Source organism: Anoplophora glabripennis, unplaced genomic scaffold (genome assembly GCF_000390285.2).
Source record: "Anoplophora glabripennis isolate ALB-LARVAE unplaced genomic scaffold, Agla_2.0 scaffold92, whole genome shotgun sequence".
NCBI classification, from domain to species: Eukaryota; Metazoa; Arthropoda; class Insecta; order Coleoptera; family Cerambycidae; genus Anoplophora; species Anoplophora glabripennis.
The window spans coordinates 493758-509308 of NW_019416269.1; the positions used below are offsets into that span (position 1 = coordinate 493758).

General features: G+C 31.2%; 1 protein-coding gene across 1 annotated transcript; it reads right to left on the reverse strand.

Annotated features, from left to right (window-relative positions):
- Positions 1–389: 389 nt before the first annotated feature.
- LOC108903284 lies at positions 390–11464 on the reverse strand. Its single transcript, XM_018705402.1, has 4 exons — positions 11241–11464; positions 8943–9047; positions 4154–4329; positions 390–537 (listed from the first exon to the last, which is right to left on the reverse strand). The coding sequence occupies exons 1-4, from the start codon at positions 11329–11331 to the stop codon at positions 445–447; spliced, it is 465 nt and encodes a 154-aa protein (XP_018560918.1). The 5' UTR covers positions 11332–11464; the 3' UTR covers positions 390–444.
- Between the last annotated feature and the right edge of the window lie 4087 nt (positions 11465–15551).

Genomic DNA, 15551 nt, shown 5'->3' on the forward strand with positions numbered 1-15551 from the left:
GATTTGTATATAAGGATTTAGTATTACCCTTAAGGTTTATCATTTCTGGTTCATATTATAAAAGTAAATAACTTAATTTGAAATCGTGATTGAAATAAAATTGATTCGCATTAATTTTTTCATCGTTACCATCTTTTTAATCCTGAATACATCAACATCGACTCCTACATCAACATTTGCTGAACCGCATCAGTTAAGTATACTGTGAAGATTGTTCACCGCAAACAGTTTTCTTTTTATTTCAAACATGACGTTTTTAGTAAGTTGGGTGAAATAATAAGAAATTTTGAAACAGCTGGAAACTGCGATACTTAATTACAAAAAATATCAAAAATCACTTTACTTTCCACAATGTATATATAGTATAAAAAATAAATAAATAACATAAATATGCCATTAAAATTATTTATATAGATATTATTTCACAAACACTAGCCCAAGAAATCACTGAAGGCTAACACTAAATTCTATGCATAAAACTTGAATTTGTTCATCGTCTCCGTCATATGTAATAACTACCTCCACGTGAGCAGGCCTCTAAAAAAAATAGTAATATGAGAACATGGCTCATGTAGTGTAACCACATGTGTTGTAATCTGACATTGAATATGAGTTTGTACGATATCGTACAATTTAGTCCAGGAAAATAAGGGAAAAATCATCGAACTTTTTTACTCTGAGATTTTTTATAGAAAAATCAGAAAACACGAGTCACTCCACCACCAGCAACACATACCGTTTTGAAATACAGACAAATACATATATGATTTTTCGTGATTTTTGACTAAATATCTCAATGAAGATGCATTTTTTCAAAAAAAGGTTGTAGTAAAAGATCACAATTAAATGTCCTATAAAATTGCTGTTATGAAAAATTTCGATTTTCCTAATAGTTTTCCCGTATATTTTTTAAGTGAAGTACAGATAATGTAAAAATTAATGTTTTGGAGCCAAAATAATGGCCAATTCATTTTTAAATAACAAAAGTGAATTAGAGGAAAGAAAATTGCGGAAAATTCTTGAAATATCTTATATATTTTCCCGAGGTTTGAATATTTATGAGCATCAAACATCATTTTATAGGTTTTCGAGGGTGAACATTACGAATTAATTATGCGCTTTTTAATATTTTCCAGAAAAATCTGTTTTCTTTTATTTTTTTATTTACTTTCAGTATTAAAAAATAAAAAGTTGTAATATAATGAAACAGTCTTCCTTATCAGAAGAACAGCCTCCCATTAAATTGAGATTTTCGGTAAAACGGTACACTATACCGATTTTCAACAAGTATACCTTTTTTATGTAGAATTGTCCACGGAATCTAAAAATAAATCCCAAATGATTATTAGGTCATTGGCGTAGAAGTTGGTGTAAAAAAATTCCACTGTACTACCCATTCCTACGCCACTGACCTACAGAAATTATAAAATTTTACAGTAAATTATGCACATGTGTAAATGTTCCACCACACTAAATTTGAATCAAATTGATTAGAGACCGACCGATTAATCGGCTTCGGCCACATTCAGCCATTATTTAAACCTTCGGCTAAGAAACGGCCGCTGGACTTAACAAATCTAATCCAATTAGGGTTAAATTAGCACGTTAACACTACAAATAACACGGCCAAATTACAACAAAATTGGGTATAGTGTGTTTAAGATATTTACGAAATAACATTTTTTTATAAGAATGTATCTTGAAAATGAAACATCTGCGGACCAATGTTTATATGAACTTTTTGTATTAAAATCACTCAAATAATCGTCTGTTGAATTTATTGTACATACATACTTAATCCCCTATATACAGGGTGTTTCATTTCCGGTGTGCCAAACGAACACAGATGATAGAGAAAGTAATTTTGAGCAAGAAAGTTCATATCGACATGTGTCCTAAAACGCCTCTCTGTGGCGCTACGTCCCTTTGAATGCTTCGAAATAAATTGATAAAATTTTATACAAAGGTACCATTTATTACGAGGAATTCCTTTATCTAAACCAAATTGACTCATTGCTTTCAGGGTCGTCCCTGCGGGGGCAAGCCTAGGTTCAAAATCCATAACATATTTATCAAATTCGTAATTCTTTTTTCGAAAATCGAAATCCTTGACCATTTCTACGTAAAAAAGACATATGTAGGTACTTGTTTCATGTAGAGAAAATAGAATTCTAGGTTCTTTATAATTTTTAATTTTCAATAGAAAGATAAGTTAAAATCGGATTTTCTGGAAAACCGTTGCAGATATCGTAATGAAACAAGTATGTCTTTTTCTTGTAGAAATGGTCAAGGATTTCGATTTTTGAAAAAAGAATTAGGAATTTGACAAATAAGAAAAGTTATGGCTTTTGAACCTTGGCTTGCTCCCCGTAAGGAAGACCCTGTATAATGTGTCAATTTCGTTTAGATAAAGTAATTTCTTGTAATAAATGGCACCTCTGTATAAAATTTTACCAATTTATTTCGAAACATTTTCGAGATATTGTAATAAAATTGGGTATTAATGGCCCCCTTTAAAGGGGCGTAACGCCACAAGGAAGCGTTTTCGGTCGCATGTCGACATGAACTTTTTTGCTCAAAATTACTTTCTCTATCATCTGTGTTCGTTTGGTACACCGGAAATGAAACACCCATTATATTTCCAAAACATTATGCATTTTTTTTACCTACTTTATGTTATCTTGTCATATTTTTGTTGTTAATAAAAATATCTTCGGCTTCGGCATCGGCTTCGGCCGAAGGTGACCCATAAACCGAAGTTCGGCTTCGGCTTCGACCAAAAAAATCACATTCGGTCGGACTCTAAATTTGATATAAGCATACCAAAGATTTCATAAATAGTATGATTTTAAAAACCAACCAATACGGCCCTGTACAGGGAAAATTTTGAGACTTAGACCCTTGCTTTATAAGACAATTCTGAATTATTTATTAAATTCTATTTGTGGTTAAAGTTTGATTCACCCGAACTGAAACACCCTATACTTATATCTCAAACCGTTGCTGGTAGTTGCGTGTGTGGCATGTTTTCTGTCCTCAAAACCTACACTTTTTTACAAAAAAATATTAGAGTAAGAAAGTTCGCTTATTCCGCGTTTTTATTTCCAACTTGCCTGGACTAATAGTAAGAATTTTACATTCAATGCAATATCAAGTCAGTTTATTTTATAAAAAAATCAGATCACTGAGAAATTCTTCCAGAAATCCGTAAGAGAAAAAAGGAAATATTATAAATATATTTTTTATAGAATCTACAGGATGTCTAAGGATCAATTGAAAATGTCTCTGAATATCCTCGAACAGAATGATAAACTTTAGGCTAATGAATTAAGATTACTAAGAACAAAAATTAGAAAGCATACTTTACTAAATTAGACCACTGTTTTTCACTTCTGGTGGTATTTCTAAGAAAAAATCCTACATTTTTTCCAAAAATAGACATTTTTCGAATTATTTCTTTTTCTAAAGTTTGTTACCATTATCAAGCACTTCAGTGAATCCAAACTCCAAATTATAAATATAACGTATTAATAAACATTTATTGGTAAATACCTTCGAGCCAACGACTGGGCGCGTTACACGGCGATTAGAGAGATAGCTGCTATGAAGGTACATTCTATCTCTCTTCCTCTCTCTCTCTCGCCGAACGTAATTGGCTCACGATTGATCCCCTCTATTTATACTTGACAGGAGCAGCCAATCACATTTGGAGAGGGAGAGAGCATGCATATACCTTCCTTTCACCTTGTTTCGCGCCCATCCGTTGAAGGTTACCTCCAATAGTATATGCTTGAAAGTAAATACAGTTTCTTTATTTGGCAATTGCTGAAAGCGTAACATGTATTAAAACAACATATGCCTTATCGATGTTAAAAAATGTACAAATAAGTTAAATTTAAGTTTACCGAATATAATTGAATCGAATATTTCTATTTCATTGCCCATCTTCCCTAAAATTTAAGTCAATTCTTGTATTCTAAGGAGAACCTCTTAATCACTTGCCATTTTCTAATTTGATCGCTTTAACATATATTTGAACCAAAAGTACACTTCTGTTGTTACAGATTGGTATCAGAATATCCTGAGATGACATATAATTTCAATAGTTTTGCTCTTAAAAGTAAAGATAAAATGACGACTTCATCTACAATACCTTAGCTAGCCTATCACTGATAAGCACGTCAGCAACATATTTTAAATCATTTACTGCAAACAGAGGACAATGCCACTGTGTGCAAGGATTCACTGGAGATATATCCAATTCCCATTGTTGACCAAACATCCAAAGGAAAGCTTTCGTAACCAATTCCGTGCGATTCAAGCTGCTCACTGAAATATTAAATTTTTTATTTTTCACTTTTCGCAAATACTAAGAACAGTAAATCTAATTTGATTACTTTTTACATATTCTATTCCAAACGTTTTCTTAAAATTACAATGACATAAAACTTGAGAGGTCTATCTCCAATAGTAATGAAAATATGATCAAAAGTGTATGTGTGGAAAAAAACACATTTTTCTCCTTTGTGCTCACACAAAATTTTGGCCCTTTTCAATTTTCCTAGATACAGCAAAAGCAATCAAGATAAACGGGATAGGATGTAGATTGTTATGTGAATAACCTTTTGCATAAAAGACAAACGTCATATTTATTTATTTAATAATAAATTTAAATTGTTGATTAGGATTTATCAAATTGAAACAAAACTTTAAAATTGTAATAATGACAATGACGTATTTCAATAGACAACTTTTTTTAAGATATTTGCAAGATATTGATTAGAATTTGAATCATATTCAGGAAGTATACTAAGACATGTTCACTTAAAATTAATAACTATAACAAATCGAGACTGACTTTTCACTACATCTCTAAACTAAATTTGTGTATTTTAATGTTACCTATTAAAAAATAACTTATTTAAAAATGTACTCAAATTTATTCAATTTATTGATCCAATAAAACCGTAAATAAATGTAGGAAAATGATAGTGCACATATTTATATTTTACTTTTGTTTAATATCTCAATGAAAAACTGTGGTTAAATGATAATTAAAAAGTATTTAAAAGTCATTATGTTCATATAATCAGCAAAGGAATAAATATGATGCAAAATTGACGAGTATAAAAATTAATTTACAATAGAATTGGTAAGTAATCTATATCCACCAACTACTGAAGGAAACATTCTTAATATAATCTATTATTAAAAAAATAAAAAATAAATATACTATATCCAAAAAATAAGGTGAATTACTTATTTAAAAATCGCGTGCATTACGAATCCATACAATTATTTTTTGTAAGTTGGAAGTTTTCAATTGCTGCAGAGCTACTCGCGTTTTTGTAACTATAGAAAGTGAGTTTATCGATTTTCATTATCATTATTTTGTTGAGCAAAGAATTATTATTATTATTATCATTAAATTTTGTTTACGGAATGAATATTCTGCCACTTAAACGTTAAGGATGTTATAGAATGCCTTTAGTGATGAGGTTATGTTGCAAAAAAATGTTTATAAGTGGTACAAAGACTTTGAAGGAAGCAATGAAAGTGTTAAGGACAAACAGCATCTTCGGACGACCATCAATGTCACCTGATGAACAACACGTTCAATCAATGATCTTGTGCTAGAAAACCGTCGATTAACTGTTAGCATTTCAGAATGTTCGGTAAATACCATGTTAAAAGAATTGTTGTGCTTTCGAAGCGTCAAATCTCGTTTGGTTCCAAAATCTCTCAACTTTTTTGTAAAACAACGTCGCGTTGAGATCTGTGAAACAATGATTTCTGACTACCAAGATGTCATTACTGGAGACGAGAGTTGGATCTACGCTTACGACTAGGAAACAGCCGATCAATCCAGTGAATATCTTGCAAAAGATGAACCATGACCGGAAAAACCACGTCAAACTCACTCAAAAATCAAAGTCATGTTGACAGTTTTCTTTGATTATCGTGGTGTAGTGCACTATAAATTTCTTCCAACCGGCCAAACTGTTAACAAGTCATATTATTTGAATGTTTTGCGTTGTTTACGTGATGCTATTGTGATGCACCGCAAAAGGCCTAAATTATGGACACACAGTTCTTGGTTTTTCGAGACCATTTCGCCAAAAATTCAACTCATATCGTTCCGCACCACCGTATTCGCCTGATTTAGCACCGAGTGACTTCTGGCTATTCCCTAAACTCAAAAGATCACTCCGTGGACACCTTTTCAACTCGATCGAGGAAATAAAAGCCGAATCGACGAAAGCATTGAAGGCCATATCGGAGTAAGACATTTCAGATTCTTTCGAGAGTTGGAAAAAACGTTGGCATAAGTGCATTGCATCGGGTAGAGATTACTTTGACAGCGACGAAATTGATTTGGAAGCATAAACAAAGATTTTTTATTTTTTAAACGAATTCAACTTATTTTTTGGACAACGGAATTATAGTTCTCAACAACATATAAAAAATGGAATAGTATTTTGCCCTAGGTAAAATGCTTAAGTACTTATTTCCTATAAGAAATAAAGGAAATTTATATAAAAATTAAGAAGAAAACTTGTGGGAAAACCTTTGCACAAAATTAAAGAATATATATATACAGGGTGTAACTAAATAAGTGTAAAACATTTAAGGTGGTGATTCCTCATCGAAAAAAAGATAGAATCTTTCATATAAAGAAACTTCATTGGAGCATCCCTTGTTAAGATACAGCCCCTTAAAGGGGGTACATAAAATTTGTTTAACAATTTTTTTCACAAGCACTAAACAAGTTACAATATTGAAATTAACCTGACATTTTCTACTACCAAAAAGACACTTAGCCAGTAATTTATTTGGTTTACCCCATGGTTGTAAGGGGTGGAAAACGCAACCCCTAAAATTTATTTCCAACGTAATTTTTTGTCTTATTATTTTTTTACCATTTAAAAATTTATTTCCGATAGCCTGTTTCATTCTAAAAAAAAATGTCTCTTGAATTTTTTGCCCAAATTAAACCAGTTCGCAGCAAAAAATTATTTTACGAACAAGATACATATCGCCATAAAACGAAAATACGAAACTAATTTATCTAGTAGGCCGCCATTAGCGATACTGACAATTAAATTGGAATCAAGCTGTCAGTTTGTAAATTTTTGAAATTGAAGTAATACTAATTGTGTATTGTTCTGTTCTTAATTTGTTACTTTAATAATTCACTTGTTATTAAAATGGCATACACAAATGAGGAAATGGCTGATATGCATTACGTTTACGGTCTGTCGCAGGGGAATGGGTTAGAAGCTTCTACAAGATATGCTGAAATGTATCCTCAACGGCAGCATCCTTCACATAGAATATTTGTCTGACTTCATCAACGATTACGTGAATATGGTTCATTCAACAAAAGAACGCAGGATTGTGGTCGCCATCGAGAAGTAAGAACACCACAGCTTGAGGCAGCAGTACTTAATTTGATAGAAGAACAACCTACTATCAGTACTAGAAAGATTGCTTTCCAGCTAAATGTTGATCATATGACGGTATTTCGAATTTTAAAGGAACATCTCTTATACCCTTACCATCTGCAACGAGTACAGGCACTGTTACCGCGAGACTTTCCGAACCGTCTTGAATTTTGCAATTGGATGCTGGAAATGATTAGAAGAAATCGTGACTTTCTGAAGACGATCGAATTCACAGACGAATGTAGTTTTTCTCGGGACAAGATTATTAATTTTCATAATTACCACATATGGGCTGATGAAAACCATCACGCTATTGTCGAAACTAACCATCAAGAACAGTTTTCTCTTAAGGTGTGGGTCGGAGTTATTGGGGATTATTTAATTGGGCCTCATTTTCTACCTCCTCGATTAAATGGTGAGGCATACGTTCAATTTTTAAGAAAAGTGCATCCCCCCGTACTGCTGGAGGAAGTTCCTTTGGGCGTCAGAAGGGATATGGTTTTTATGCATGATGGGGCTCCCGCCCATTTTAGTCAAGTAGCACGTCAGCATTTAACTGAAACATATGCAAATCAGTGGATAGGTCGAGGAGGACCACAGAATTGGCCCGCTCGATCCCCGGATCTCAATCCTCTGGATTTGTCTACTTGGGGCCATTTGCAGCATTTGGTTTATCGTACTCCTGTTCGCGATGTAGAGGACTTAAGAAACCGCATTATCGATGCGTGCAGGGTAATTAGAGAGACTCCAGGAATATTTGAGCGAATACGTGGCTCAATGCGCCGACGTCTAGACGCATGCGTAATGTCTGAAGGTAGACATATTGAACATTTACTATGATTTCTACATGTTGTATGTTTTGTTATTATTAAATTAGTTTTGATTATTCCCCTTTAATCATTTAATGCAGGTAGTAACTACAAAATAACAGTAAATCCAGTCCGCATTTATGACGATGTATCTCTGTAGTTGTTCGTAAAATAATTTTTTACTGCGAACTGGTTTAATTTGGGCAAAAAATTCAAGAGACATTTTTTTTTAGAATGAAACAGGCTATCGGAAATAATTTTTTAAATGGTAAAAAAATAATAAGACAAAAAATTACGTTGGAAATAAATTTTAGGGGTTGCGTTTTCCACCCCTTACTACCATGGGGTAAACCAAATAAATTACTGGCTAAGTGTCTTTTTGGTAGTAGAAAATGTCAGGTTAATTTCAATATTGTAACTTGTTTAGTGCTTGTGAAAAAAATTGTTAAACAAATTTTATGTACCCCCTTTAAGGGGTTGTATCTTAACAAGGGATGCTCCAATGAAGTTTCTTTATATGAAAGATCCTATCTTTTTTTAGTTACACCCTGTATATATATATATTTATATATACTATTAATAATAATAATATTACAAATCTAAAAGTTTTCAAGTACTCAAAATATTTGATAGAATATAGAAAGATAGATTCATTAATTTCAAATATGATTTTACTAATTTTAATTACCTTCTGAAAGAGTAATTTCCACAGTAAAATGATCTCCAGGAGAAAAGTAGCATGGGATTTCATCGCAGTCGCTCACAGTAACTGTTTTAATATCCATAGAAGAACCTAAAACAGACACAAATATTTGTCAAGATATAAATTAAAACATTTTTAGCGGTTACTTTTCTTTAATTCAGCATATTCTATAGGAATCAAATATAGTGGGATTTTATTCAACTGTTTTATTTTGCAAAAAAATGCTTTGCAAAGTAAATGAAAGATTACGCAGAAGCAAAATTTTTACAAATTCAAAAATATGTTTTATTATTTTTCTATTTCGACTTATATCCTGCAATAATATGACTATCTTTTTCCTACTATTTAAAAAGAAAATTCAGTACTCATACTTCTTAAGCCTCACTGTAACTGTAAGTTAAGAGAGCATTTGTATTTTATTTATTTATATATTTTGTAAATTGTTCATTGTTCTACTCAATAATCCTCACTTTCAATATTTTTTTTAATGTTTTTGTTATCCCTAAGTATGTATACTTTGCTTACATGAAAATACTCAAACAAATTATACACCCTCAAAAAATCTTGATATTAATGCTCTCAATAGTGTTTTATATTTGTAATTTTTTTTTCAGGCATTTTTATAAAATGTTTTCTCATTTCTATACGTAAAACTAATTAAGACTCTCACGGTGCGCTGAAGCGAAAGGCCGACGCAACGCGACGGCTATAATCATCCGACCGAGTCCCAAGTTCAAATGATGAAAACCAATAGGGTCAATTACATAATTCTAAGATTAATAGATATTCTTTTCAGCAAAACAGTCAATACTTTTTTTTTGCTGCATTGTATTGCACAAGAGTTACCTAAATAAATTATTACGTATTACACATATACAACTTTTCTAATAAATCTTCTCTATTGTAGATAAGCCATTGTCCAAATCCTTGTTTTAAAATTAAAATAAATCTATCTCGATAACAGGAAAAAATATATTAACTCCATTTTCATAAAGTATATTTGTAGTATGACGTTACACTTAAGACAGACTGGTAAATAGACATTGCAAATACTAGAAAAATATTTTTATCATAAAATATATACCGATTGCTTTTATATTGCATTTATAAATTACATATCACTGAGATCGTGACTCGACCATTTTTAATTTTACTGATTTTTTGGTATTATTTAGTACCCATTTAGAGTAGCTTTCACGAATTTTTTCAAATTTTTATTTCAACCCGTCAGGATTGGTAAATTGGGTAAAAAATTTTCAAATACCTGTAACTTGGCGAAAACTAATGATATCAAACTTTTTTTCAATTTATTCGTTTTGAGATGTAGGTTTATAAAAAATATATACATAAAAATAGTACATTTTTAATTTTTTGAATTTTAAACCAAAGAAATGCTTTTTGAAAAAAGAGTGGCATTATTAAATTCTTCTTAAAAAAATTCTCAGTAAAATCATCTTTCAATAATATGCAAATTTATGAGACAGGTTCTAGAGTGGGATCTTTTTTTATTAATTTCTTTTATTGAATTAATTTTTATTTTGCATTTTAGTTTTTTACAGATAATGTACGCTATTAAAACAAATTTTACTATAGAAATAGAACGCGAAGACCATGTTACTAGAAATAGCTTATTTTTAAAACTACTTCTGCTAATATTGTCAACCTACTTAAATATCTAAATTATTATTATAATTATTCCAATTTTTTTCTTTTTCAGTATTAAAAAGCTTGATTTGTATAATGCAATTTGTTATATTTTTGACCATTTATATTTAGTAAAAACATTTGTATATGGATAGGTTAACGATGAAATAAAAAAAAAATCAATTTCTAGAACACTTGACGGATTTTACTTTCTATATCATTCCATTAAATAATTCCCGCCATTTTTATAAAAAAATTTAAATACCTGAAAACTTTATTAAAACACACTGTACTTATGGGGAGCCATTTGAGCAACAGGCATTAAAAATATAACACCGATTTCATGTATTAATTACTTTGGTGGTTTTCAAGCAAAACACGTTTCCTAAAATATATCGAACCTACGCAAATAACATACCCATATTTATACAAAGAGCAAATTTTTACTCGCTTATTTCTTTTGCCATCGTTGTGTCTCAACAATTAAGTAATCCGTTTTCATATTTTAACCATTATATTGTCCTACAAGATTTAACTTACAGAAAAGGACAGAAATGAAAGAAAATGTTATTTGGAGTTAATAAGATGAAATAAATTTATATTAATTAATCTGTTAATTTGTAATAAACAAATACTTACCGCAGTCATAGAAATCAAACTCTGCCTTAGCGATTACAATGAACACGGCGAAAAACAGAATGAAACATTTCTCTTTCATCACTTTAGGCATCTCGAGAATATTGTAAATACCGTACTTACTGTAGCAGTTCGATAATGACAATAAATCAAAAATATCTGTGACTACTTCAAATAATTTCAAGGGTCCCTTATCTTGTACGCGCTACACAATAATGAAGTTACCACTACTGCGTCAAAAAGTGATACTGATATTTGTTAAGGAAATGTTATTAAAAATCGCGTTATCAATCAAATCAAAGAAGTGACAGTAAGCAGATAGGTAAAATAATCGGAATAATAAATATTGCTTATTGCAGTCAGTATTATGTATCAGAATTAATGGATACTTAAAAGGGACTTCAAAAAATGTTTCTTTGGTTTTGTAGCACTTTATTTTTTAAATACTAGCTGATTATTTGTTTTGAATGAAGTTTTTTAATTTAACTTTCACAAATAGGATTTATTTATGAATTTTGAAGTTTCGATTTTATATAGTAAGGATTGCCGAAGATGTTAAAATATCTTTCCACAAAATAAAAAGTTTTGTTGCAACACTGTATGTTCCGTAGGGATTTTCATGTTCTATAATTGTTGCAATCTCCTTTGGAACCATTGTCCCAAATTTCAAAAAAAGTCATCACCTCGTATAAACTGAAATCCTTTCACAGTGATAAAAATGTGGTTATTAAATTGTTTCAAGTGGAAAAAAATGTCATTTATTATCAAGAATCGCATTTATTTATCTACAATTAATGTCAGTATTTCTAAGAATTATTAAAATGCTTTATCTTTTCACTTTCTGCGTTGCATTTATGCAGAAACAAAGATAAACCCTTCATGTTTCGTAACTCGCTACTGTTTATGATTTCCTTACTGGCGCGTTATGCAATACAATGATATACAGTACGGTATATTGTTTAAGGTTTAAGTTTGAGAGCTACACGTATGGTAATAAATATTAGCCTCTTCCAGGCAGCAAATACTGAAAACTAAGGGGTTTTAAGTAGCTTTAGAGTGGCCAGATGAAGTTATTAGTTTCCATCGCATTGTTCGCGTCTTAAAACCAAAAGCAATTTTACAAAACTTAGCCGTGGCTGCCACTTAGAACAAGAACATCATAAAAATAATACGTTGTTGTCATGTAGAGGACGTCGACTTCAATCAATATTTGTTAGTTATTGGCGAAACTCATACTGAAAAGGCGTAGAAATTCCAAGGTAGTAACAAGAATTGTAAATTGTAAAAACAGAGAGAGAGATATGGCTGGCTTTTTTGTGTGGGCTTTTTCCAGCTCTAGAAAAATAGAGTAGGTAACAGAAAATCGACCAGCTCTTCTTCGTACTGTCATATGAGGTCATAGTGAAGGAAGGTGTAGAATAGAGTTATTTGTAAATTCAGTTTTAATACATAATTATCGATATGAAATGGTAAAATCATTCCAGGCATAAAAAACAAAACCCAAAATAGGCGAGATCGAAATAAAAATGTCGAAATCCAGTGACAAAATAAGTCCTTCTTGGGTTTCCATACAGTGCGGTCTATTTAACTTTAGAGTTTCGGGGTTAATTTATTAATATCTTCCGTACATTCACGATTCCCTGAATCTCGAAAATCACGTTGCCGCTTACAAATTAGTCATTGATATTGTCTATTTGAATCCGTTGTGTCATCGTTGTTTTATTTATTTCAATTTTATACAAATTCCTTTCTTATGAAGTTCTGGTGTTTTCTCGTTCTCTTTAAATTAAGTGACCCATTGAATGAGAGTGTAACACCTTTTATGACCAACCCATGGATTAAAGCTACGTGAGCCAAAGAACGGTAAGTGCTTGAAATTCATTCCCTGAACGAACAACATTTCTATGATTCCACATACCATAATTAAAGTGTAAATTATAATGTATGAGCTCCTTTCCACAAATTGCTGTCGTTACTGTACTATTCGCAACGATGGAAATAACACCATAGGTTACATTTATTTACTTATAAAGAGTACTTCATGGTGAAGAAATTTTGTTGCGATATGTTCTCTTGAATTAATGATGTAACTTCAGATTATATCGTTATGTTAAAATACTATGTTGTGCAGTTCACAATAATGCTATTTTATTGCTTAAAAGAGTTTCACCCTTTTTCTGAAGTATTCAAAATTCCTTTGAAAATTTTGTGTTAACTAACAGCAATATATTGAAAACGTTAAAAGCATTTATGATAAATACTATGATAAAAATAATACTAGAAAAATAAGAAAACATTGGATTATGAATTAAAATATTTAGGAGTATATTGAGACTAAAATATGAAGATTAAGTCCATCCAAAACTGCATTATTTGCAAGTTAATATGGTATTTTTAACTAACATTACACACAAGCTATACCTCGAAAGATGTTTATTTAGATTAGTGAAACCAACTTAACTAAAATCACTTAATTTTTATAGAATTATATCAACCAGGGATGGGCTGGTGAGAACACTCTCGCTGTAATTCCAAGATCTCTGAGCTGAGATTAATAGTCCGCAGAATGATCAGACACGGACCGATTTGAAACTTATTAGTTCTCACCACTATGCCATAGGTAAGATGACCGATGAAAGATTTAGCTAATCATAATAATCTATCAGATATAATAATATTATATGGACATATAGATACTCTGTAATGACATATACTACATGTACTACTTATGTAGTAGATCATATCTCACTCACACTCGAAACATGTTCTTATATAGACATCCAAATATCTAAATCTTTCGACGGTTGTCGCCAAAGGATACTGACGACAACAAAGTTGAAAACCAATCTATTCCTGATGGTTCTGCTGATAAATAATTAGCTGTTAACTAGATATTGGGAGTGTAATCATCCTTTGTTGGATGGGACATTGTTTGTGAAACTAATATTATTATTATTTTCTATTTATATAACCAAATAGTAACGAACAGTAACTCAAAAATTACTTGTTTCACGAAATAAATGTTAGAGGCCTTTTTTCTTTCAAATTCAGTTGTAAATCAAATGAACTTACAAGATTTTCAAAATAATTAGAGGTATCAAAATAACGGAATTCTTAGTTTCTCCATTACTAGTTGATATAGTTATATACCAAATCAGTGATTGATTAGCTTTGTTTAGTTAAGTCGACAGCCCACGTTTCATTATTCTATGACAAATGTATTTTGAGATATTTGTAGATTTGTGGATTTCAAAAGGAGACATGTCAAACTTGCAAATGAAGCAATTTTGACCATACTTTAGCCTCAAAATTATCTGCAATTCCTTTATTTAAATACACCTTGAACATTACAAATTATTATAGATAACAGACATCTGGCTATTGTTACAGTTCATGTCCTTAAATTAAAAATCAAATATGTTTTCAAACTGTCAAAAACTCTATAATTTTTGACAAAATGCCACATATTTTTCCATATTCTGTATGATACAAGACTAAATTATGCGCCATTCTGTATTAATATTCCCAATATAGAGGGTCGGAAAGTTCCCATGGTTCATCGGCCGTTACGTGAGAGCGATAAAGAAAGCCATAGAAATCCGTGAGATAGAGAAAGATGGCTACAACGAAGGCGTCTAATAGTGACCGCCCATTTCGCCCTTCCACAAATAAGATCCACTTCTTATTTGTGGAAGGGCGAAATGGGCGGTGACTATTAGACGCCTTCGTTGTAGCCATCTTTCTCTATCGCACGGATTTCTATGATTTACTTTATCGCTCTCACGTAACGGCCGATGAACCATGGGGACTTTCCGACCCTGTACATACTATTTTAAATATATTTTTTTGTTATGTTGAATTTGTGCTACAATTGTATAAATTTTCATGATAATGTTTCCTCCATTTTTATTAAATGGAAAACATATAAATGAGTTTTGCTTTATTTGAGAATATACACAGATCCCTCCACGACAGTATCCAAAATTCTACACTGATAATGTTGGTATTTCCAGGAAAATAAAATCGCTATCAAATAAACTGTATGCACCAAAGTAACATAAATTTAAAAATAAACAATTTTTATTGTCATTACTGACAATAAAGTTAATTTTAGAATTATTTATAACTATTTTTATATTAATAAAGATTAGCAGGAGCATCTGTCCTAGCGAATTTCATGTTAATGTTAAGCGGCGTTTACATTAGTCAACTTCTGATCGGTCGATCGTGTTGATCGATCTGAGGTCGTTCGATAAAAAAGTTTTAACATTTTAACATTTTAATCGTTATCGGCCGACATTCTTATCGTTGAAG

What these genes read in the sequence shown, in the direction of transcription:
- LOC108903284 (XM_018705402.1), bottom strand. Translation starts at nt 11,331, where the DNA reads ATGCCTAAAGTGATGAAAGAGAAATGTTTCATTCTGTTTTTCGCCGTG. An exon ending in GTTTGATTTCTATGACTGCG is followed by an intron (nt 9,048 to 11,240) that starts GTAAGTATTTGT and finishes TGTCTGTTTTAG; the next exon opens with GTTCTTCTATGGATATTAAA. An exon ending in GGAAATTACTCTTTCAGAAG is followed by an intron (nt 4,330 to 8,942) that starts GTAATTAAAATT and finishes TTAATATTTCAG; the next exon opens with TGAGCAGCTTGAATCGCACG.